The sequence below is a fragment of the Alosa sapidissima genome, chromosome 5 (genome assembly GCF_018492685.1).
Source record: "Alosa sapidissima isolate fAloSap1 chromosome 5, fAloSap1.pri, whole genome shotgun sequence".
NCBI lineage: Eukaryota > Metazoa > Chordata > Actinopteri > Clupeiformes > Clupeidae > Alosa > Alosa sapidissima.
Genome location: NC_055961.1, coordinates 32,517,579 through 32,543,117, shown reverse-complemented (window position 1 = coordinate 32,543,117; position 25,539 = coordinate 32,517,579). Strand labels below are relative to the sequence as shown.

At 43.4% G+C, this 25,539-nt stretch overlaps 2 protein-coding genes across 4 annotated transcripts; both read right to left on the bottom strand.

Annotated features, from left to right (window-relative positions):
* Window positions 1-471: 471 nt before the first annotated feature.
* zbtb44 (zinc finger and BTB domain containing 44) lies at window positions 472-13,709 on the bottom strand. Of its 3 annotated transcripts, none has more exons than XM_042092732.1 (6): window positions 13,377-13,709; window positions 8,254-9,379; window positions 6,872-6,956; window positions 6,050-6,201; window positions 5,324-5,624; window positions 472-3,806 (listed from the first exon to the last, which is right to left on the bottom strand). In XM_042092732.1, the coding sequence occupies exons 2-6, from the start codon at window positions 9,347-9,349 to the stop codon at window positions 3,431-3,433; spliced, it is 2,010 nt and encodes a 669-aa protein (XP_041948666.1). In that variant the 5' UTR covers window positions 9,350-9,379; window positions 13,377-13,709; the 3' UTR covers window positions 472-3,430. The 3 variants fall into 3 exon arrangements, with proteins under 3 accessions (XP_041948666.1, XP_041948667.1, XP_041948668.1); XM_042092733.1 differs by lacking the exon at window positions 13,377-13,709 and adding an exon at window positions 9,693-10,360; XM_042092734.1 differs by having other exon boundaries at window positions 3,640-3,806; window positions 5,541-5,624.
* Window positions 13,710-13,984: 275 nt separating this feature from the next.
* Window positions 13,985-25,405, bottom strand: adamts8a (ADAM metallopeptidase with thrombospondin type 1 motif, 8a). The gene is made up of 9 exons (XM_042092348.1): window positions 24,322-25,405; window positions 22,058-22,297; window positions 21,195-21,324; window positions 20,383-20,550; window positions 18,682-18,968; window positions 17,426-17,612; window positions 16,970-17,142; window positions 16,674-16,849; window positions 13,985-16,514 (listed from the first exon to the last, which is right to left on the bottom strand). The coding sequence occupies exons 1-9, from the start codon at window positions 25,060-25,062 to the stop codon at window positions 15,779-15,781; spliced, it is 2,838 nt and encodes a 945-aa protein (XP_041948282.1). The 5' UTR covers window positions 25,063-25,405; the 3' UTR covers window positions 13,985-15,778.
* Between the last annotated feature and the right edge of the window lie 134 nt (window positions 25,406-25,539).

The window sequence follows — 25,539 nt, the reverse complement described above, 5'->3', positions numbered from 1 at the left end:
TTTCATCTTCGGCCCCTCAAAGCACTCCTGACACTGTCAGTCCAAATGAGTCTTCCTTCTGTGCATAAGAACTGGTTTCCCATGCTAAACTTACACCTGGCTTAAAGATGCAGACGCAGGAAGTTGCGTTTCTTCATGTTTATATTTTTAATTGTTAGCAGACGCTTATGTCCAAAACAACGTACATTATATTTTAACCAAGGACCAAATGTTGCGGGGGACAGGCTGCCCCAACTTTGTTTGTTTCCAGCTTTCGGAGCCTGGGCTGCCTACAGAAACTGATTTTTTTTTTACAGTGTACTCACTGAATGGGCAGCTAGCGGATCGTGAGGAGATGATTGCAGAATGTGACAAAAAATGTTATGGGCTTGAAATCATGTACAATCGCTAACTGCACCTTTAAGCCCTCACTGGCACCCGATTCTGTGCCACTATGTCAGTTGCAAATGATTGGTATTCTGAGGCCAATGGTAAGATTATTCATGACTTTACTTTCAATCAAAACATTGTCTATACAAAACATGGTTCAGTATAACACACTGGCACAGTAACTCAAGATGAAAACCATTGGAAAGTTACAAAAAACAGTCACCACATTTTTAGATATTAAAATAAAAATGCACACAAACAAAATATAGTTTAGCACTTCAAAAATACTTTAGGTTACAAGCTACATCAGAGCACTACCAGCATTTGTAGTTGTGATATGAATCATAGCAATGGATGTTCATGACTATTAAAATGCACTACCGATTCAATATCCAAAGGCACAAGTTACAAATAAAAACAGGTTTTAGAAAATAAAACTATACAGGAACACTTTAAAGACATTGTCACAAAGCGAATAGTATGATGTAAGGCTCAAATCCATCGACTATTGAAACTCACATTGATAATAGAAATATACAAAGTTCTATACTTGAAAGATGACAAATACAAAAAACAGACCAAAATGTGTCATGACATCTGAATACCATTTCCTCTTGCTTTTAAGCATTTTACAGAGATGCACTACTGTATACAAAAACGTAGTTGCACATATCTGACAAAACAGCCAAGAAAGTAAACCATGCTATATTGATTTTTTTTCTGTATTCTTTCCCGGTATTTTTAATATGTTTGGGTGGGAAAACATGCCAGTACCACAGTGAGGTCTGGGACAGTGATATTTGCAATATTTGAAACCTTATAGAGTGCGTCACCAGAAGCTAAAAATGACAGACGTAACTGCACCGACCACGCAATTCACATTACTACTAATAAAAATAGGGCGTTCATACTATCTCACAGGCAGAGTTCTCAGGCATAGAGCTTAGTGTACCATACAGGATGCGGTACGGTACAGTACAGTGAGGGATATTAAAACCGCTGACATCAGAGGAAGGGCTCCCCGATCCCCCTCGCACTGCAGGAAACCCTCTGCACCTGTAGCTTCTGTTCAAAGTGCAGACACAAAAGCGCAAAACGAAAACTAACCGAAGAAATGTCACATTTTAGTTCATTATGACAGCCTCCTCCAACCACAAATAACTTTTAACAAAGGAAGTGCCAACCAACTCGAATATTCACAACTTTCACTTTCATATTGCTCATTATTTCGAACAACCAACAATACATTCTTTTTTTTACATGATGTTCCAAAACATGTACACTGTATAACAACTGTATTGCACAATGGGAGAAATTGTTTTTTTCTTGAAATATTGGAAAACATCACATTAAAAAATATCACATTATAACTAAGCAGCATTTAACAATGATTGCCCTGTGCAAATGGTAGACACAAAGATATGTATATTAAATATCTAAAGAAGTCAAGTAAATGCTAAAGGATTTTACATATATAAAAGCTTTCTCACATGACCAAAAACATTGCATCCTTGCATTCCTAATTGAGTAAACAGGACTTAATGGGAGCTAGGAATAGGCACAAATAAAAGAATGGCACAGATAGTCTTTAAGAAACTTGCAAATTGGAAATATGGTTATATACTTCACTTCTGCTGTATCTTTCCACATGTAACATTCAAGACTGACCATGTCCACACACCTTAACAATCCCAGTGTGGAACTGCATCCAAGTGTGATTGGGATACACAGGGTTTTGTGCAGCAGAAGCTGCAGCACACCCAGGGCCAATAGAAACCCCTCTCAGTCCAGGTTAGCTGTGACTGCTGCCAAATTACCGCTCTTTTTTTATTTCATTTTTATTCAGTCAAAAAAAAAAAAGTTGGGATTTTCAATTTTAAATGAGCGTACAGTTGGGAGTGATTCCACTGTTCTAACTGCTTCAGTGTGTGCGTCAAGAGAAGCAGGTATCACAAAGTCAGTCATGCAATGCTTCTCAGCTGGACAGCAGGATGAGATTATAGTTTTTCCACTTCAAAAATAAGACACTAGTGACAGCTAACCAGGACCTGAAGGCCTGCACTTCCACTACCTCAGTTTCGCATGAAATCACATACAGCTCTGCAAAAATGCATTAATTTAATGGTTTCCACAAAGGCTTAAAACTGTGTCACAGCTCTCATCCAAATCCAATATGCCTCTACATGACAATTTTCTTTGTGAACACCACAAAGTCTGCATGATTGTTTGACTCAATCAACCACATGGAGATTGTCTATAGTTGAATTGTTTCAAAACGAAACCTATTGAGACGTTATTGGAAAGAGTCCTGTTATTAAGGAAAGGGGTTGAAGTGGGATGGGGACATGTCATAGCCCTGCTCAGTGGTACAGTCCCTTATTTTGGCCAAGCTACATTATCTACCAAAGCAAAGCCCTCAAAGTAACAAAGGACATAAGCCAATCTGCATCCATCACATAATGGATTCACAATACAGTTTTTTTCTGTACAGGACTGGGTAAGGCGCTTTAACACATCCAGACTGAAAAAGAAAGATCTGACAAACGCATTTCTTAAAAACTAAAAAACAATGCAAATCACAAAATGTTCTCACAATAATCATTGTGTATCAATCCCCACAAAAAGTAAAAACAGTTTCACAAGACAGTCAGCAAAAAGTCAAATGTTGACAACAATTGCAAGGGGAAGGATATCTCAGGGTATGTTCACCATCTATTCTGTCACAGAGCAACAAAGACTAGAGCTTTTGATGCATGGGAATATGCTTAAGGTGGCCAGCTCCAAAGAGAATCACAATCCAGTGTGCACTTGGAATATGTACTGCAGGGGATCCTATGTAAAATGTGTTAATCAGTCATTTCCTATGCAACCACAATACCAATGACCATTACACCAAGCCACGTTAATCACTGCAAAAAAAAGTAATTATAAAAGAAACAAACAAAAATGGTGTATGACTGCCAGGCCCCAACACGATCACTATCCAGGATGCACTCTTGTACTGTGACTCAAAAGGGGGCTCTTATGTATTCTACACAGGTGGATATGGGAGCATCACATCTTATTCAATGGTAATGGACACAAGTGCTGTTTTCTTTGTGCGTTCCTCCCGCTCTCCATCCTCCTCCTCCTCTTCCTCCAGGACCTCCGGAGAGTGGATGGCCACGCTGGTCTTTGGCTCGTCCGACAGCACCACCACCTCCCCCCCTGCTGCCGCCCCACGCCCCTGACCTCCGTGGGACGCCGGGGCCTCGGGCGGGGCCATGGAGGGATGGAGGTCGCAGTTCTGGGTGGAGGACACCTGAGATATGACAGGCATCTGGACAGAGGAAGAGGAAGAGCTGCCGCCGCCGCCTTCAAACGCCTGGTCCGTCATCTCAAAGTGGCCCAGCGACTCCTCCTGCATCTGGCTCAGGTACTCGGGGAGGAGGAACTCACTGGGGCAGCGTGAGGAAGAATGAGGGAAGGAGGGAGGGAGGGAGGGAAAGAGAGAGAGAGCACACCACACACAATCATCTCACCGCGCCACATACCTGTCAGGAAAAACACTCCCTGCACCTCCCTTCACTCTCTACTCAACCCTGAAAGAGGAGAAAACGCTTATAAAAGCAAGCTTGGCCAATGCTAATGGTATGGAAAAAAAACCCACTTGTGTAGAATTGAAAACACACACACACACACATATATATACACACACACATCTGCTGAGGTTTCCCCCTCCAGGTATGTTTTATGTGTTTGCTTATTAAAAGGATGGGGCTATAGGAACATCACGGGCGCGTGGCTGCGCTGCTGCATGATGGCTAGTGCCAGACGGCAGAGCCCACCTGGCTCGGGCGCCAGCAGGGGACCGACAGCGGCGGCTGTTCCTCGTTATCTGAGCGGAGACACACACACACACACACGAGTATCGGGACGCAGAAAGTGGCGCCCCTGACTGCCTGCCAGCGCACGTCCGCAGGTCGTGCGGCGCGGGTTTCGTGTTTTTTTTTTTTAAATGGAGCCAGGGCCAACACATTGCCTCATTCCCCCTGCATTTGTGAGCACCGGCCCCACCGGTGTTTGTTTTTGCTGGACTCAGACGGGTCGTGGAGGCCAGACGAGAGGGGAGCTCTGTAGCGTGGCTGAAGAGTGAGGCTCCACGAGCTACGCATGCCTACGGCTACGCTAACGACACTATTTCAAGGTGTCTGCGGTTGCTCTACAACAGAGGGTGGTTCAATGTCGTCAAGAAATGCTACAGTGATGACCTTACAGCTGAATCAATGTAAAATCAGACTAGCCAGTCTGAGGTAATGTTTGGTATCTATTTTTGATATTCTACCCACTAAATGAGGTATAAGCCAAAAAAGTGAAACCAATGTTATTAAAAAAAACAACAATGTGATACCCAAGATATACAATGGACAAATCAGATTGGATCACAGCTTGCTTAGTTCAACAAGAATAAATAAGTAACTTGGATATGGTTTGCATAGTATAAACAGAAGCATCATTTTTCCTGGTATTTAAAAAAGCCATTGCTAAAAAAAGACATTTCTTAGAAGAAAGCCCAGACAGCATTACTTAGCCAATTAATGTGCAGCTGTAACATATGCAGATAAAAGTGCGCCTTTGGCAAGTAAAACAAATCCAGATAAGAGCCATCCAGATGTTGCGCCACCATGAACGACTGTCTTTTGTAATTTTATTGCATTTGGGAACAACATGTTTCCTTTTTAGCATGTTTACAACTAAGTTTCTGGCACAAGCGTTGTAGCAACAACTGACTTTTTATTTTTATTTTTTAAACTTCAAGACTTTATTTAAGTACATAATTTTTAACATGCATGGCTGTTCTAAATGGGGAGGAGGGGGTGGTGGTGTGTGTGTGACGTGTGTTCCCTCAGTGTTAATGCATCTTTTCATAAAGGTGCTTTCTTTTTATTGTGCCCCTGCTTGCCAAAAGCCTCACCTGGTCTGGAAGTAGTTTGCTAGCTCTGACGCCTCATGGTTGAGACTCCTCAGGTGTACGATTAAATTGCCGGAGTTGGTAAACATGGCGCCGCATGTTTTGCACTCGTAAATCCGAGGCTTGCGGATGATGTGGCGGGAGACCCTCATGTGGTGCTTATATTCACCGAAGGAAGTGAAAGTGGCGCTACAGATCTGGCACCGGAAACAGCGTTTACCTTCGTGCTTCAGCCGATGCATCTTTAGGGAGTAGGCCCGCGTGAACTTTTTCCCGCAGCGGTCACACTGGAAGGGTTTAATGCCTGTCGAAGAAAATGGAAGTGGAGAGAGGAGAGAGAGAGAGAGGCAGAAAGACAGAGGCAGAGAGAGAGAGAGAGAAGCAGAGTCCAGTGTCATGTGGGAGTCAGAATGTCGTCATAGACAAAACTCTGAAGAGAAGGGGGGGGGGGGGCTTCCAGGCAAGCAGGCAAACTCAAAATGACATACTTGAGTGGATAGATAGCTAGATACTTTATCCATCCTGAAGGAAATGTAGAGTATATGGAGGATGGTCATTGCTACTACAACAGACTTTTTCAGTAATTCTGACAGACATACTGTCTGATGCAGACTGACAACACCCAATGACCTAGAGACAGACACTGGGGCAACAAAGAGAGAGCTGATGCAGAATGCAGGGAATGGAATACAGACAGTAGTTGGAGCATATCAGCAGTAAAGTCCTCACCAGAGTGGATGAGCATGTGCTGTTTGAGGTTCTGGATGCGGGTGAATCGGACCCCGCATGTGGGGCACTGGAAGGGCCGCGCCGGCCCCTTGATGCCGGGCCGGTTAGACGGGCTGATGTAGAGATGGTACGGGTACTGGACGTTCTCCAGCCTGGGGACACAAATAACAACCAACGCTGTGTCATGTTACGGGAAATGACATCAAACAGATGTGCTTCTCCGAAAAGGACGGAACAACAACTAGCAGGCGAGAGGCCTCACATCCCTCAGCCCACTTGTTATAGTTTCTTCAAGAACAAACTGGAGCTTGTTTACCTAAATTGGTATTCTACTGTGTTCGCCTGGTTTGATTTCACACAGCATAATCTCTTCATTTTTACTGTGTCCTATCTTAATCCAGCAAAGATCAGCAAGGTTTCAATCATGCATTCAAAAACGGTCAGAAGAGAAGCAACTGCTACACTGGCTTAGATGACCGCGGCATTTCTTCCACCCCTTTTGTTTTGCATCATGACAATTCATTTTTTTGCCATTATTCCAACACGAAACCCGAGATCCAAGAAGTTTCCAGCATACGGGCCAAAAAGCTTCTGGCCTGTTGGCAGTCGGGTCTGCCCTCTAAAAAAGCCACGACAATATCACATTAGCTTCCACTCTTTATGGACATTGTATAAGTGAGGAAAGGATGGAAACAGGAACAATGAAAAAAAAAATATGACTCTCCTCGGAGGGGTCCTTTTCGTGAAACTATAAAAGCGAGACGTTGTAAAAGGACACTCTGTAAAAAAAAAAAAAAAAAAAAGTTAAGTAAAACGTCTTGCCTCTCGTCCTCCTCCATGTGACCCGTGGTGTTGGGCGTCCCCTGAATGGACTGCAGGCCCTCTGTGACTCCCTCGTCTATGGAGCCTGCAGAGAGAGAGAGAGAGAGAGAGAGAGAGAGAGAGAGAGAGAGAGAGAGAAAGAAGAGAGAGAGAGAGAGAGAGAGAGAGAGAGAGAGAGAGCGAGAGAGAGAGAAAAGCCGTCCTGAGCATCTGCAAGTCGCAGCGGAGGAAAGGGTGCACATTGACTAACCCTGTTCCAGTAAGTTTAAAATACATCGGCCAAGTTTACATTCCACAGGCGTACAAACACTGAATTCATATGGTTGTCTGCTGGACAACTAACGTGCTCGGCCATCTTTTGGAGATATTCTGCTTCATATGTACTATATCTGAGGTTCTCCTTCTAATATGAAATTGAAACATGTGACCGTGTAGGCTAGCATTTGGCTGGAGTCTAATCCTGGTGCTGGACTTGATGACATAAAGTAACTAATATTTCGCACCATTTGTTTTCAGCAACGATGCCGTCGTGTGGGACACTGGACTGACCTCCACTGACATTACGACACTTTTTATAACTCAAATGAGGTATGCTAAATACACCACTATTTCAGATCATTTAAATGGAAAATAGTTTCAGATCCCCAATTAAACAGCTCTTTCCACTCTGGCGGCTACACTTTCAATGGAGCATTAACAACAAAACATTTGTCATTGACTAATAGTAATTTTTACCAGAAATATTTCCTTTCAAAGAATACATTACTAAAAAGAGGAGACGGGGCGGAAGGATTAAAGGAATGGGGTGGGGAAATTAACGTGTCTCATTTTCCTAGTTGTCCAACACACAACTTATGCTTATGATGAGTTGAGACAACTGGAAATATTTTGTCCTGGGCGCCGGGGCAACCAGTGTCTCCACTCCTGCATGTGCACCGAAAATGTAAATCCAATTTAATTTCCTTAATACTATAAGTAAGGTGGAATGCCTGCTTCATACACTCGTTTATATGGGCACACGCGCTTGGACATGACAGTTTTTGTTGTCTTGGCTCTGTATTTCTCCAGCACATGACTTTGAAATCAAAATGAAAAACTATGAGGTCATTGTTCCAGACTTGACCTTCCAATTTTGATGCTGGAGCACGTCTACCGTTATGGAGAATGACCAGTACATGAACTGTGGCTGTGGGTTTTATTTCACTAGAGGTGCCACTATCTACATACTGACAGACTGTAAAGTAGGTGAGCTTCAGATATGATGATGTTCAAATAATGAAGGCTGTTGAAAGTATGTGTGTGTGTGTGTGTGTGTGTGTGTGAAAATATTTGAATCCTTATGTGATTGCTGGATTCAAATAAAGAATTGTGTGTGTGTGTACCTATTGATGATGACTGGGGGCTGATAAGGAGGTCCTCCTGGTTGTGCTCACTGCCCGGGACGGTTTGCTGGTCGCTGAGTGAGCTGTGGGAGGCGCTGACCGGGTGGTGTGAGGCCTCCTCATGCACTTCCTCGTCGCTCAGACGCTCCACCTTCACCCGCACGCCCTCCTCCTCTTCCTCCTCCCCGCCGCCAGTGCTGTCCGTGCCTGCCATGCCCATGCTGCGCGCCCCCTCACAGGCCAGGTACTCCACCAGCGCCCGGGAGTTTGGGTCGGGCCCGGCACCGGACGACGACTCTAGCAGCCCCTCGGCCAGCTTGGCTTTCTCCGCGGCGAAGCGCCGGTCGATGCCGAACGGGTATGTCCAGGTGAACGCCAGCGTCGGGTCGACGGCCGGGGCCGAGCTCTCGGGGAAGGAGGACGACGAGGGCGACGGGTTGGGGACTTGCGGCGAGGAGGACGATGCCGGCTGGGGGCTGGCGAAGCCCTTGCGCTTGCGACGCGACTCGCGGCACACCGGAATGTTCCGCTCCACCATGCTGCACTCGGAGGACACGGGCGAGGGCGACAGCGCGTCCAGCGGCGCCAGCAGGCACCCCCCAGCCTGGCCTTCGGGGGCCTCCTGGGGCCCGGGTCGGTCCTGGCCGGGCCCCGAAGCCCCGCCGCTGGCTCCCGCGGACGAGGGGTTCCACAGGATGCTGGACTTCATGAACTCCGAGCAGGTGTTGGCCACGGCGAACATCTGCATGTAGCTGGCGGCCGCGAGCACGTCGATGATGTTCTCAGTGCTAATGGACAGCGTGGAGGTGTAGGCATACTCCAGGAGGGGCGCGAAGCCCGCCACCGTCACATGGTGCAGGTCGAGGACGGGCCTCTCCTCCTCCCCCCGACGGTCATCGTCGCCGGCCTTCCCAGTCAGCTTGGCCCGCAGGAAGTCGCTGCAGCAGGCCAGGACCACTTTGTGAGCCAGGAAAAGCTGGCCCTGGACGCGGATGGTGACATCGCAGAAATGACCCTCGCTTCGCAGGACGTTCAACTTATCCAGTAACTCCTGACTGTGATTGGGGGAATTGTGGGTAAAGGTCTTAATACCCATATTTCAGACCGGAGAAAATGGGCAGTGATCCTACAAAAACATAAATACACCTTATCAGTGACAAGCTGGAGCCTGTGCATCATTACAGAAAGGATATGAGTTCACAGTATAATCACTACCTAATTGTGCAAGTGTACACAAGACATATATCTTGTGGCCATTTGTAAAAAAAACTGCCTTTATAGCTTTCTGGCTTCATGTCATTTAAAGTTCACTTTGTGGTTTCTGTTCTAAAATATTAGGCTACAAAAAAACACTGCACTTCCAAATTTCTCTTAAATTCTCTGTCATGTTTGCTGGATTCTGCCCTAAATGATGAGGATATGTCAGTCAATACTCTTACAAGCATGCCAACAATAAAAAAAAAAAAAAAGTTTGATGAACATGGTTATGTCGTCTGCTGGTCTCACAAAAAGATACAGCTGGCCAGTGTTGCTGACAGAGGAGAAGAGAGTGGGGAGAAGAGTTACTGTGAAAAACTGACTCGGATCGCTCAGTAATCTGAAAGAAATGAGACATTGGTAAATGTGCTATGACAATAGTATGGTGGACGAAAATCTATGGCAGACTTTACCTATTAATGTTTAGGTTATATTATATATTATATGGTTGTACAAAAGCAGCTCTATAATGGTTAAATTGAAGCGAAAACCAGTGTAAATATGTCCTTGGGAACACTGAGTTCATAGTATTACTCATCAAATCTGATCGTCTATATGGACGGTTACTGTAACTGAACCCTCGGCTGGAATTCATATGATAGTTTTGCTGAAGTATGACTAAGTCCTGAAACACTCGCAGCATTCGGCTCTGTAATTCTCTCGAGTCCAAACAAAGTCTCTCACACAACATCTGCTGGGAATTTACATAGCATTGCCTGGATTCACATGACAGACTGCGAGAAATCAGCAGCACACTTGTCTAAATTCAGGCATAGTGGTGTGCTTAGGGGTCTGTCAGAATCTCTCTCTGTCTGTTTTTTTTTTTACAAAAAGGATAACACTACCTGACCCATGCACTTTAAAGTTTACCACTATGAGACACCTTGTACATTTCAGAAACAAACTCATTCCAATCCAGAGTGATTCGCCAAATACTTTGGAAAATAATATTTCTGAGATGTGCAGAAGTCTATAGTCCATTCCTTAATGGCAAAAGCTTTATAGGTCTTCGGAGACAGATGGAGGAGTGTTCAGTTGAGCAGTTAGGGTCTTTGTCTCTCTAATGGCAGGCTACTTCTTGGTATTAAATCCATGTTGTAAAAGAATGAAGCAGATATGCTCCCTTCCCTATTCAGCTGGAGTCGGACTAGTAGGTGTCACACTAAGCCTTTTGGAAGTATTGCTATATCATTCAAATTATTCAAAACCAACAATCAATGGAATGACTAAGAAAAAAATCACACATTTTTATTTGTAAAATTCAAGTAAAAAAATCTGAAAGTGTTACCTTGACTGGAAACTAACCATGTGTCATAACAAGTGCTAGCATAACCTTTAATTAGATGGTGATTATTGTTTCACTTTCATAACACTGCAATTCAGTTGCAACTTGCAATAACGATGGCGTACACAAGCTCTCATGTACCTATTTTGGGTTCTCTCGTATACCTGTTTTAGGCTCTGACATTTATATTAACAGGGCTCCTACGGGTCATGGAATTTCTGGAATATCATGGAATTTTGGAAAGTCTATTCCAGACATGGAAAGTCAGGGAATTAAGTTTGGGGCAAAGCCATAGAATATCAGGGAATTTAGTTGTAGCAGTTTAAAATTTACTTGCCAAAATACATTAATACAGTTTCCACGCGGAATTGGTGTATATCTGGTTATTCGCTTTACTGCTTGCTTGAGTAGCCCAACTTTGTTTATTCAATGCCCATTTATTCATCTCCCACTCAAGATTCTACAAGATCCTTGAACGCTACGCGACTGCTCTGAAATCATTGGATGGTATATTGTACTATTCATTTAGTAGGTCATGAAAATTCAAGTTTTTTTGTCAGGGAAAAGTCATGGAATTTTACATTTGACTTAGAGTGGGAACCCAGTATTACTAATCTTGGCCAGCATGACCACATAGGGGAGTAGAGCAACTACCTAAGAGCAGCACTTTATACAGTCTGCGATTTGACTTCAGTACAGTGAATAGTTGCTGATATGCGAGTTCAGCAGCCAATCAAGTTATACCCCTCCCTTCCTTGACCCTGAAACACTGTGGAGATTGGCTGAGACTATGGTTCAGTCTGAGCCACAATGTTTGTATCTCCTTTACAGATCCAGAACTATGCTTGAACAACTTAATGTTCAAACACTTAACAGGCGACGAGAGGACTGAGAGGAAAAATTCCCTGAATTTGACAAAAAATTGTGTGGTATTTCACCTTTAAGCAAGTGTAGACGATTTATCATTTGAAATATTGCTCTCATGTCATAGCATTCCACTCTAGAATGACTCCTTAATGGTGATGTACACTAAGTAATTATCTTTGTATAATTGACTGTATATAAAGTCAGACATATTGGTGACACATTGAAACTATTAAGATTGCTAAAGAAGAGCAGAGCATGTTATTGAGTTCTGAAACATGACACGGTGATCTTTATTTCTATGCTTAACAATGATATTTATTTTTACACAATATTTATTTTGTATGGATATCCTTTTCCAGTGGTCACTGGGGACATGGGGCTCAGCAATATGGCTTCCACAGATTTGGACTTCACCATCTGAGTATCACTGCTATTACTGTATTTCATTTGAGAATAACAAGCATACATTTATGTCATCATGTACATTAATGTTCTTGCACTGCATTACTGTACTGTACCTGGCCTGGCATAAATGGTATTTAAAAATAAAAGCTGATCTAAAAGCAAAAATAGAATTCAGACTAATCTCAGGCATGCAACCTACTCACTATATATTATTTATTGTGACCAACTGCATTTACAGCATATAGACCCTATGAGTATGAAGGCCATTTATGCAAGAAGGAACACACGCAAGAGGTTTCACTGAAAGTGCACCCAATGCACCTGAGATAGGCTACAATCAGGGTCGGTGTCTTGGCATAATATTAATAGGCCTACAGACCTACAATGCAAGTTAAGGCAACATTTTATTACTGAACGTCTACCTTCAACATCGTGGAGGTTGTAGTCTACTAATACAAGTCAGTAAAATTACGGACTGACAAAGGAATCGCCTTGTAAAATGTTTTTTTGCAAACCCTTCAACCCAAGGATTCTAGGGATAAGGCAGTGTGATCGAGCCGTATTTTGACAGCTGGAATGATACTTCGTTGATGGTAATGGTATCAACATCACAGATGAATTAAAGAAATAGTATCTACTGAAGATACGACATATTCCATCAGATTTCCTAGATTGTTTTCAATGGAAGATTGCAAAGGGGGCGTGACTCTCCACATGAGTACGCTATGGGCTATGTTTTGTTTGCAGGTTTACGAACGTTGGCTATGCTAGCTAACGTCTGACATTTGAGTTGGTTGAAGTTGACAATACAAACCCACACTTACCAAAGCGATGACGCAATTGTATTGCCCTTCATCAATAAAATGAAAGTGTATGACCGAACAAGCTAGCTAGCTGTCCACAAAACTCGAGAACTGGAAACATTTAATGTTGTCTCCTCTCAAATGCAAACACGAGTTCCAAACAGGAGTTAAATCAGCGGGTCTATCTTAATCAGCTAACTTAACCAAACGCATTCGGACTGACCAAGATCATTTGGATCTTGGTCAGTTGTAAAACATCTTAAGATATAATGACTACACAACAGCACGGACAGTCGACAATAACATTCGATCTATTTAATCGGATCCATTAGCAGCAGCGCTCAGTATCGTCAACGCCAACTTAGCTGGTATCATACCTAATTTGCTAGCCAGTGGTCTGGCTAGCTACCCGCTAGTTAGCTCATTACCAATGATACACGCAAGTATTTTTGTTACAAGTCAAGATATAATATTCTCACAGTAGAAATAGGGAAATGCGAGCTTACCGAACAAAGCAGAACGAAGGAAAGAATATCTGGAGTTGAGGCGAATAACAATCCAGTTCGTAGCGGGCATATGTGCTAACAGCTCCGATAAAAAAACTAATGGATAGCTGAGGAGCTAACGCTAGCTAGCTTGCAAGTCTCACCGTGTGCTTCTAATAACATTCTGCTTAATTCATCCAAGCATATCATGCACACGTTCGCTTTTAATGGTCTATAGAGACCATGCCATGTAAAAGACTATAAAAAAAGTAAAACACATTTCTTTATCTGTTGATATTGCAGCTTTTTCATCCCATCAGCGGGAAGCCAGTGGGCTGCAAATTCAGCGGTTTGTTTTTCTATCCCAGAATGCCACGCGCTCAATACTGACAACAATCTTTCCTTCACATTTTTTCTATTAGCATAATCCTATCTTTGGTGCAGTCCTTTAAAAAAGGATATACATTTTATTTTGTGTTTATTAAGAGAACAACACAAAAGTATAGTGAATTGTGATTAAGAGAGATCCATTACAAGCGTATGTGTACACATAGGCTGAGAGACCACAGCAATAAAGATAGTCCATGAGGTATTAAACCATTTTTATTATTATTATTATTATTGACAGTGAAGAATGCCAAATATTTGTGACAATTTCGATAAAAGAAGTTGAAAAAATATCTCAGTCGAGACTTATTTTTAATTTATGATCTCACTTTCAACAATTCTGGATAGACAGCAGCATCAAGAAAAATGTAACAAACAGATGTCCGAAGGTAGAAAAAAAATAAATAGCTTAAAAGGAAGCTATAACAATAGCATTGTACAGACCTTCATTGAAGGGATAGAATGCTTTCGTTTCAGATCTACATATATAACAAAAATCTCCCAATTTGCGCACCTGGAATGCCATAACACTCACATATAAAAGATATATAGGTCAGTCTTGTTTCATCCCCAACATTAAATGCCATAGTGATGCTGTCTCAATGCTTAGCCTACTTTTCATAGTTAATCATGGTTTCTACATCATCATTCAACACAATGGTAGAACTAAGTCCTTTTCTCTCATTAAATATTTATCTACAAGTCAAGGGTGACTGTACCCTCCTGGTTGCACACAACTCTAACTGTCTAACTGTGTTAGAGTTAGGCCTATACAAGAAACTCTGTCTATGGGGTAAGTAAAACAAAAAAGAAATTGCTGTATCTTAATTGTTTGAAGTAGGCTATCATGCGTGAATTACATTACTATAAGGATCAACCCAAACAGTAGAAATACACACATTGTTCGTGCTAACATGGAAATTCTTTTTGACTTTTTTCTTTACAATACGAAAAGATAACCAAACTAGGCCTTCCTTTTCTCCAGAAAAGTCATGTTCTGTGATCTGGTAATCGTTACCTCAGATCATGGTATGATAAAAAAAAAAAACTTGCAAATGAATTAATACATAAATCAGCTTAACCCTACTAAATAGCTTTGTGTTATGTGTGTAGTATAACAATATCTCTGTTCAACGGAGGAGTATTGTTGTATCCCAAAAGATGATCCAGTGTTCCTGAATTAGTGAAATGTTCAAGATTCTGCAAGTTTGATTAACCAGCTTTCTCTGCGGTAGCTCCTATTAATGTACATACAGTTTCTGGCTTTATCTGATCAGAGTATGTAATTATTCACTAGCATGATTACTCAACATTCACTGACATGATTACATATCAATCAGATATACATTTTTTCCCTTGTTTACAAAAAAGTGGTCGTCATCATTGTTTGGACTCTTCACAATAAGTATTTAGATCTTTTTTCTGCAAAGATCAATGAAAATAAATAGTGTTTTGTCAGCTTTTAGGCAGCCACCGAGCCTTGATCCTGTTCAGTGTGGAGTGATTAAACTAACCCAGGAGACGATGCTTTGTGGATTAGAGGTACTCAACCAGCCCAGCGGAGTCTCAGCAGGATTTCTGTTTGTTTGTTTGTTTGTTTGTTTGTATATGTATGTATGTTTGTTTTGCAAGGGTTATGCTCCTTTGTTGAAAGGATAAATATAGACAGTATCTTCTACCAACAACCATTAAAGAGAGTATTAAACTGGTAGCCTATATCATTTGAGGTAGATCTCTAGGGGAGGGAGAAACTTCAATAGTGGTTATAATAACAAGGCGACATCAAAGAAATGATCAACAAATGAAGTTAAGTTAATCGTTGATATAGGCAACATTTCTAGGACCAGAATGGAAATCCTGGCTACTTTTGATAAGTAACCTCTCCATTCCCTTTCTACGCTAAAGCTTCCCAGCTGATCTGTGCAACAAGGTCAGATGGTTAAGGAAAAGGGAAGAAGTTTGTTCACTACATTTGCTATGGATCGCGCATCTATCAGGCCCGTCCCTCTCTCACACACACAGTCCCATACACAGCCTCAGCAGTCCTGGTAAAAGCACTCTCCCGAGACAGCCTCTGGCCTCTTGTCTGGATTACACAACCCAGGGTCTACCGCCTTCCCAGTATAGTCCAGGCAGAGGACGCTTCTGCGGCGTTCTCCAGGCCCGCATGTCCGCGAGCAGGCTGACCACGGGCCCATCTGCCACACGGGACACGGCAGGTCCCCGCAGGGCCGGATGTCGGCTGGCCGCAGGTCCATGTCACAGAAGTAGGACAGGGATCCCACCCCGTCCTTGCACTCCACGCTCCTGCGTGACCAGCCTGAGCCGCAGGTCTTGGAGCACTCGGACCACTCGCCCAGGACCCACTCATCGCCCCCAAAGGGCAGGAGAGCATGCGGGGACACACGGTCTGAGCTGGGCGGCTTGGCGAAGGGAACGTCTCTGGGGAGGAAGAAGGTGTACTTGATTCTTGGGGGAGACTCGTCTCCCGCCGTGGACAGGACTTGCACCGTGATGGCCTGCTGAAGCTTCTGGAAGCTCAGGATGCGCTCAAGCGTGGTCGAGGAGCCACTGTAGCGGAGCACAGCTCCAGGGACCGAGATGTACTGCTCGGACGTCGAGACGGAGAAGTTGCCGTTCAGGATGTACTGGCCGTCCTCTTTCTTTATAGCCAAATAGTTGCCATCATGTTTGATTCCACGGTGGCTACGCTGTTTGATGTCGATGTTGGTTGCCCCAGAGGGAATGGTTACAACATCATTGTAACCGTATCTATGAAAATAAAGTGCAAGAAGATCTTCACCTTTAGTCCTAATTACACCTTTTTGCTTGTAATTATAACCATAAATAATATGTAGTGTGTCTAAGACCATTATGTCAGTATTATATAAGCATATAATCCACATCTGTTAATATGTTATTCATGCTTACGTGGCTTTATTCAGCGCTCCTGTGATTTTCCGACAGGATGAGCCATCACCACCACAGATCCCGCACTTGTCAAATCTTAGATTGGAGCCAATGACCTGGTCGCAGCCAGCCTTAATGCACTGGCCCTGGACACAGATGGATGTGGTGTCTGGGCCACAGGTGGTGCCATCTATGACCTAAACAAGCGGTAATAAAAGATATTGTATTTCACACTGACGTATGGACAAGGTTAGAATAGTGTCAGCAGAAACGTTGGTGACGTAGGCTCTTTCTGAAAAGCTGAAAGTAGGGTGTACCTTTGGTTCAAAGACTTTGAATTCACTGCTCCCCTTGGCTCTGCAGAAAAGCTTACATCTGTCGCGCGGGGACACGCCAGCGTATTTTGGAATCCATTGCTTGATGTTCCCATTCATATCCAAATACCGGTTGGTATTATACCTCTCACATTGCTCCTCTCTGAAGCTTTTCCCTATATGGGGTGAAGCACTTACATTTACATTTTTTCCAGTGAAAAAGCGATGTTGCAACATTTAAATTTTCTGTTAGTGTCATGGATATTTAGCAGCACCACAGGTGACAGATTATGATTAAAATGTCATTGCCTCCAACCTCTCTCTCTGTACATTTATAACTCAAGAGTCCAGGAGTAGCAGTAATTTTGTGTTAACACTTAGCTAAATTACAGACCTCTCTAGTGAATAAACTTGTCTTATTAAATTCCTACATCAAGTAAGAGAAATGGAAAAAGTTACCGTGATCCTGCTGGCAGGCCTGAATGTTGCAGGATTGGTATTTCACTCTTTGGCCCATGCAGTAGGCTCCTCCGTGTTGAGGCTCTGGATTGGTGCACTCGCGGCGGGAGAACTCGACACCCCCACCACAGCTCAGAGAGCAGGGACCCCACGGGCCCCACTCACCCCACCCTCCGTCCACGGGCACCTGCAGCACACGGACGAATTATGTCTCAAACAGAAGGCTACACTGGGAATGCTTAGGCTGCATGTGTGGTCTGTTTGACAAATTTGATCAATCAACCAATCAGTTAACCAACCAGCCAATTATTCATTAATTCATTCAATCAATCAATGAACCAACAAAATAACTAATCAGTTAATATGTAATATATGTATGTATATCTATCTACCTATCTTTCTATCTATCTATCTATCTTTCTATCTACTGTAACCATTTATATTGGTTATGAAATATGATTGGTTATCTAATATAAATGCTGAGTACTACGCTATGCTACACTCCTGTGTCACTGTGCTGGCATGTTTCCACTTCTGGCCTGACACACGTGTTACAGCCGCCCGGCCATAACCCCCTTCTAGGCCTGGTGCTCAAGGCATGTGCAGAAATAACACATTTCTTTTCTGAGGGGCTTTCTTTATGAGCTGGCCGAGACAGGTCTTCTGACAGCCAAGCCGTCTGGGATCACAAGCGAGTTTTTAACGGGCCGCACCAAATATAATCTCTCTTTTTAAAGGGGGCTTTACTGAATACAATGTGACTTCTTTTTAAATGGCTTCTCCAAAAATAATCCGCCTTTAAAAAAGAGCTCCTCCAAATGTACTTGCACCAGCTGCAGTCAGTCTGGCATCTGGGATCAGAATTTAAAGTAGATCAATTATATTAAGATACTCTGTTGAGGGCAGCAGGGAGCCAAAAAGGAACGTGTGTGTGTATGAGGGGTGGGGGGGTGGGGGAGGGGGGTTCAGAATATGAAAATGTCAATACACTGACAAGGGGAAGGACTCTCTATGCTTCAAAACAGTGCGGTGAGACACATCTGTCAGGGCAAGCCCAAGATTGTTGAAGTGGGGTACAGAGGTGGAGAGAGTGACTATACAGCCTCAAAAAAGGATTGCGGCAATAAATCTCTACAAAGACATTTTTGGGCATCATTTCTGAAATGCGTCTGCTCTGACAGGTAAGCATTGTGATAAATCAGGTCGCGGTGACTCAGGCAAGGCAGGCAGGCAGACAGTCAGGCACGCATACCTACCTCAAGCCTCTCCTCCGTCTTGTTCACGCAGTCGCCGCGGAGACACAGTCCATCCTCCCCTCCGCAGGGGGTCCCGTCGGCCCAGGGGAGGCTTCCGTTACGGGTGGTGCACTGCTGCTGACCCTCCTCGCGGCACCACAGCTGGGAGCAGACCTCCTGGGCATCTGGGCAGTGGCCAAAGTCCTCGCCGAAGACTTGCTGACACTGCCGATCCAGCCCGTATACGTGACCCGGGGGCTCAGCTGGCAGGGGGAGCGTCTGCTCAGGAGGATCCAGCAAACAGTCACCTGGAGTGGCACGTGAATGGACACAGTCAGACAGGCAGACAGACAGATGCATGTTGAAACAGCCAGAGGCACAGCATAAAATATGATGACTCTGCTGAAACATGGCTTATACACTGAGAATACAAACAAATAAAGTTCACTTGCAAACAAAGCAAAGCATGATCCTTTCAAATCTAAACCTTCATTTGCGGGAATCACTGTAATTACAGCAGGCATAGTCAGAGCTCTCTAATTAGTGGCTGCATAAGGAACAAAAGCCTTTAATTCACGGATAGTAACGTAACTCTTTTGTCTGTGGAAATACATTATATCGCTGTGGCAATGTAGGTTAGCCCTCTGCAAACTCCATTATGTATGCAGGAGCACAAGGACAACACACTACTTGAAGAACGGCAAGAAAATAAGAGGGACCTGTTGTACAACTAGTTCACTATGTACCTGTGGCAATATTCAGTCTGGTTAAGACAACATGTGCTTGGCTACACTCGATTTCTCTGTGAGGGAAAACAGTTGTTAAAGCTGGAATGCGTGACTCACAGCAGATGAGTCAGAGGAGTAGAGAGCGAGCGCAAGCCAGAGTGTAGACTGAAATATCGACAATATAAATCAACAAGTGAAGGAGATACGTCTGCTATTCTGCACTGCAAGTCTAGCTCTGTCTTCCCTTTTTCAGCTTGGATAGGGATGTGGATGTAATGTCAGTACGCCCTTAAGAGCTGAATTCGGGCTCTGCTTGTGGTAGCGAACCTGAAATGCCTTCTACTAACAATCTGTGGTATTTCTCCACCTGATGCCTCCCGCTGGATTCCCGCTAACCTGACTCGGGGGTGGGGTGGTGGGGGTGGTGTTGCTGCGGTGGGACCGAGCAGTTTACTTTGCAATGGTTGTTAGTTTTGACACTCTCAGCAAAATTACACAGTGTGGCTTTAAACCCAGTTATTAGTGGTAAGGGAGTAAGTTAAGGCAGACAGGGCATTGTAAAAAAGAGAGGAGAGTGGGAAACAAATGCAAGGGTAAGAAAATAAAAATGGTTACATTATACAGAGACGTTGTGCTGCCCAGTCCAAAACGACACTGAACACTATGGCAGGTTTCCATTCACTACATGATGACAGACTGACATTCTAGGACACGAGCCTTAAAAAAATGTTGACAGTTATGACTTTTTTTTCTTTGAGTTCTTTCGGAAATATTCTGTCCTTGGTGCCAAAACCAAATGAAAACTGAAAACCCCATGTTAGCAGAAGGAAACCCATCTGCCAGTAAAAGACACACCCTCACTCACTCACAAGCACCAAACAAATCCATGTGACAACCCTATTTCCAGCATCACATTTTACCTTCAGCGTGTGTCCCTATGGCAAATATAGACACAAGGTAACAATGTGTTGACACAGTGAATCCCAGTCCTTACCATGTCCATTGTCAAAGAATTCGGTGATATATTGAGCGCTGCAAGGTGACCATGGAAAAGTTTTGTTGAGGTGGACAAACTTTGGGGCCATCATGTGGTGTCCGTCAAGCTGCCCGAACCACTTCTCACAGTTCCTGGAATCATCGTGTGGCATGCTGAGAACGTGCCCTTAGAACAAAAAGGGCACAGGAGAGAATTAATACTCTCTCAAGTGTAACAACCATCCCATATTCCACTTCCATTCCATGTAGTGTTCCATGCAAGAGTCTATATGTCTTGCAGTGCTACCCACTAAGGGCCTGCAGAGTGAGTCAATATAGAGTTTTACATACAATTGAGGAGAGCCTTATTTAAAGTAAGGGAGCCATTCTGACATGACAGGTCTTTTAGACAGACCGTCAAAGTGTCCTGAAGAGCAGCTTTCCAAGAACAAGTGCCCACTGCTTAGTATAACTACATGATACCAGATTTATTTATAGTGGTATAATGTTATCCTGTTTTATCTCAGCGTGCCTTGCCATGTTGATCCTTATGTAACTCTTTGTTTACATAGTATCATTCTTTCAACGGCTGTTAGTTCAGATTGTTTGGATCACTCAACAAAACCCTCAGTGACGCGTCAGTTTAAATGTGACAATGTGACAGTGTTTGAATGCAGGATAAGTCCTGAAGTTTCAAGAGCACTGGGAGGGGGGTTAAACGCACATTTTGTATGCAGGAGCCGAAATTAGATCTCTCTGGCAGAGATGCACAGTTTGAGTTGTCATAGTTGACATAGACTGGCTGGCCGCAGGAACACAGGGCACACATACCGAGCTCGTGGGCCACTGTGAAGGCAGCCTGAAGGCCATTGTCCTCGATAACAGAGCAGCTTCTTTTGGGGTCACACATGGTGCCTATATCGGCGACCCCGAGGGTGTCACACTTGTTTCCGCAAATATCCTGGAGGTGAGAGCAAGTGGGAGAGAATGTGTGAGGGAGAGACAGACAGACAGAGAGAGTGAGAGAGAGGGGAGACACACACAGAGAGGAGGAAAGGGTTAGAGTGGGGAGGAGAGGGGGACACTGATATCCAGACATCGCTCCATTTGTTCCAGACAGACGGCTTTTTTTCCCGTGCAAGCTCTTGCCAGCAAAACATATTTGTCAGTGTTTCCATCATAAAATGAAGCAAATACATGGCAGACTGTAGACTTAAAGAGAGAGAGGAAATTTAACTCTCAGATCTCCACAGCGTCCAGTCCAAGACTTCACAGCCCTTTACATGCCTAAGTTAAAAAATCAACGTATGTTAAAGATATCTAAGTCTCACTGTATAAGTCAAGGACCACCAGCAATACTAGACTGACAAGCACAAACACACACATTGATACCACATGGGGTTTAACAAGCAATACCTGAACTAAGAATGGACCTCGTGTTTGTATTCTCATTCTTGTTTTGTTTGTTTTGATTGTTTCTACCGTATTTCATTCTTAAGGGGATAAGAAAGAATGTTGTTTTTTCTTGCATGTCTTGCATGCATGTCTTCACACTAAAGGACAAAGTAGGCTACTCTAAAACACAAACCTATCAAATCAAAACCTTGGCTTAACAGTCTACCTGTTTTCGGTAGATCCCTACAGTATATTTCAGTAGATTTCTACATCTTAAACCACGAAAGTAACAAATGTACCATTCTGGTGAAGAGGATGGCTGTGTCATAATGCTGAGGGTGCCTCTGGCTGGTTGGGTTGAACAGCTGTTGCCAGTTGCAGAAGCTGCGCAGGGCAACGCCTCCATTCCTGGACACCTCTGGGCCTTCCTCTTCATCCTCAACCAGAAACATCCTCACCACAACCAGGCTCACTGCGTTCTTCAGACTGGGGTGGGTGTAGATCTGGGCAGCCATGGCCATCATGGTCAGGAGGTAGTGCTGTAATGGGGAACGGGAACAGACGGTCAGGGAGTAAGATCCCACAGCTGTCTGGGAGATGACGAGCCACACGCAGGTGAGCCACACGCAGATCTAGAGCTGGGCCAGTTACCGGTAAACATGTCCAACACTTAAAGATGCATTCAGCGCGTTTCATTCGTTCCATTCATTCGATTTGGCATCTCTTTAGAATTTCATTTAAGCATATGTGTCAGAATTTCACAGTGTATCCTTTACAAAGAATATCATCTCTGTGATTGACCCAAGCTCTCTGAGGAAGGTGTGGACATTTCTCAAGGAAAGAAAGAGATGATGGCCTATAATCTATTCCTTTACACTTTCACCCAGTTAGTACAAAATAAGTCCAGCAGCCAAGTGTCCTATAGCCAAGGTATTGTCAGCACATGGTTGGTGCTTTGGAATGGACACAGACGACAGCAGTTATTTCAGTTGAAACAGTAAAAATCACAAACTGTTAAACAAACGGTTCATATTTGAATTGTGGATAAAATCTTTATGGAAAATATGCTCTGTCCTTGGGGAGGGAGCAGAATATTTATGACAGTAAGCAAATGAAATCATCAAATGTTGCTGAGGTGCTCTCTCATCAGTCATTGTGAGAAATCCACGTTTCTAATTGCAAGTTTGGAAGTGTTGACCACCAGTGCAGTGGGTTATGTTTATATACATGGGGTAAAACTAGGATAGTTATTGTCTATGTGAAACCTTAAAAGCAACGCTCAAAACAAATCCCAGAGCCTATGGGGACAGAAATATTTAAACATTTTTGTTTTTCTTTCCATCAATAAAATGGGTGGAAGGCGCTTGAAAACAAACTCCTCTTGGCATCCCTTAACATCCAGATGGTGCTAACTAAAACTCAAGGTTTTTGTGCCAGCAAGTCTATTTCATGTCTTGCAAGGACCTATTGGGGCCCTATTACAGGAAAAACGCTATGTGTAGTATACAGGCTCCTTATTAATACAATCTGACAAAACCATGAGAAGCATGTGTTCATATATCACACCATATTGCTTGATTTTCCTTCCAAAAAAATCCTGAGAACACTTAAGAGCACTTTTGATCCAGAAATATTTTACATTTTTTATATGTGTTGGGCAGTTTTCTATTGAAAAAAAAATTGAAAGCAAAAAAGTTCCATGGAATATTTTAGGGAAAATATCTTGTTTATTATGAGCATGTACTTGGATCCATAGACGGGTTTCATGACCACGCCTTCAAGCAATGCATATGTATCTATAAAAGAATCCGTTCCAAAGCAAAACCCCTGTGCTTGTTAGGCGTAGTGCTCCTCTTCTTTCACTGACCAGAATAATGAAAGGGGTCTGTTTATGCTTTGAAGAGCATTAATGGAGAGCAGCATTTAAATGTTTATGCGAGATGTTTATACTGGAAGTAGTCAAGTACTTTCGTTGTCTTCGTGAGACCTTTTAGACTCAGAAACATGCCTTACGGTACTTGCCACGGTGGCTTCACCTCGCGCACAGCTCAGAAGAATACGCGTCAGAACTGAGATAATGCACGACGCGATTCAGCTTGAAGGTTTGAATTTCTCGGCTCCGTTCCCGCCCCGCCTCCCACACATCCTCCAAAATTAATTGTTTCTCGGAAAGTAGTGGTAGTGGAAACTACTGTACTTTATAGTAATGACACTGAACTAATACTGGGCGCAAAAGACAGTCTGTGAAAATAACTGTTTACCACAAACCGGGTGGGCAAATAATGTGGTTGCCAAGTCATCTAATCTTGTCCAGTCTTTTAATTAACATCATTATTGCCCAAACGTAAAGTTAGGCTATACAACGCAGGATTTATGGATTTGCCGTGCTAAATTTTTGCCAGTTTAGGCTATTAAACGAACACCTGTATGTCACCAAATTGAAAAGGTCCTTTTAGCCATATCATCTTGAGCTAGTCAATACCATAAAAGGTAAAGGTAATATTTTCATCTATATTACCTATGCCTAGTTATATATGGAGTAAAATAGAGACTTGTAAGTTACCTTGATTTCATCCCCGTAGAAACTTGTCATGGTGGAGTCAGCTACCACCAGGGTTTCGATGTACCTGGCAGAGGATACAAAACGTTTCTGTCTTTGTGTGACCTTGGCATCCGTCTTTCCATGGGACGAAGTGGGCCTACTGTTGGACACAAGCGGTTTGACAGCTCCAATATGATCATACAAAGTCTTTATAGCGTCTTTTGAGACAGGGAAAACTCTCCTTTTAATGACGTGCACCTGCGAAAATGACCTTTCGCTGGTCTCATTACGATGCTCTTTGGGTTGAATGAAGTATTCATCGCCATTCGTTACAAATGATCCTTGGATGCCGTGGCACAAACTGACAGCCACAACAGATTCTTGATTGTTGTTAACGGTTCCCGAGTAAAAACAATCTCTAAAGTCTTGTCCAATCTCCAACGACTCGCTGTCACCTTCGAAGATATCCTCAGGTTTGGTGCCATTAAGCAGGGCAGAGAGATGCTTCGAGTTAACGTGCTGAACATTAAGTGTTGGTGCGACAAAGTTGCTGTCCGGATTTAAATGAATAGTGAATTTGTTACCAAATGCGTTTAATAGGAAACTAAGCCGCTCTACGCTCCGTCCCAATGAAGTCCAAGGCTGCTCAGCATTTCTGATACTCAGTCTGACAGGTATTATCTCCTCCGACTCAACTACTTCACCAAGCGCAACGCCGGTAAACGATAACGTGAAGAAGACAATATGCATAAAATAACCCATGATATGCTAGATAGACAGGGTAAAATGCTTCAGCTGAAACGGCACTAAAAAGACAATACCATATACGGCAAATAAATCCGCTGTGTAATAAACACTGTGCAGCCTCAGGGGCTACATACAATAAGGACTGTAACGTATTTGGGGATGAACAATTTCAGCTTGTAAGTAGGCTACAAGTCAAACAAAAAAGTATACCAAAACTACCAACACTATCCGTTTGAGAACAACTGCAAAATTTCTCAACAGGCTGTTAACGTTAACTGAAGAAGAAAAGTTAAAAACTAAAGAACACCCTTACAGCCCACGGTATTAGCGATGACTGGTCGTGACGGCGGTATTTATACAGTCTTGCCCTTCTTAAACATACGCGGTTTATTTTTGATATCCATCAGAACTTTACTCTCTCCTCCCCCTCATGCCTCATGAAAAACCTCAACACTTTTGGGATCAGCGTTGGATCCAATGGGAACGTCCTGA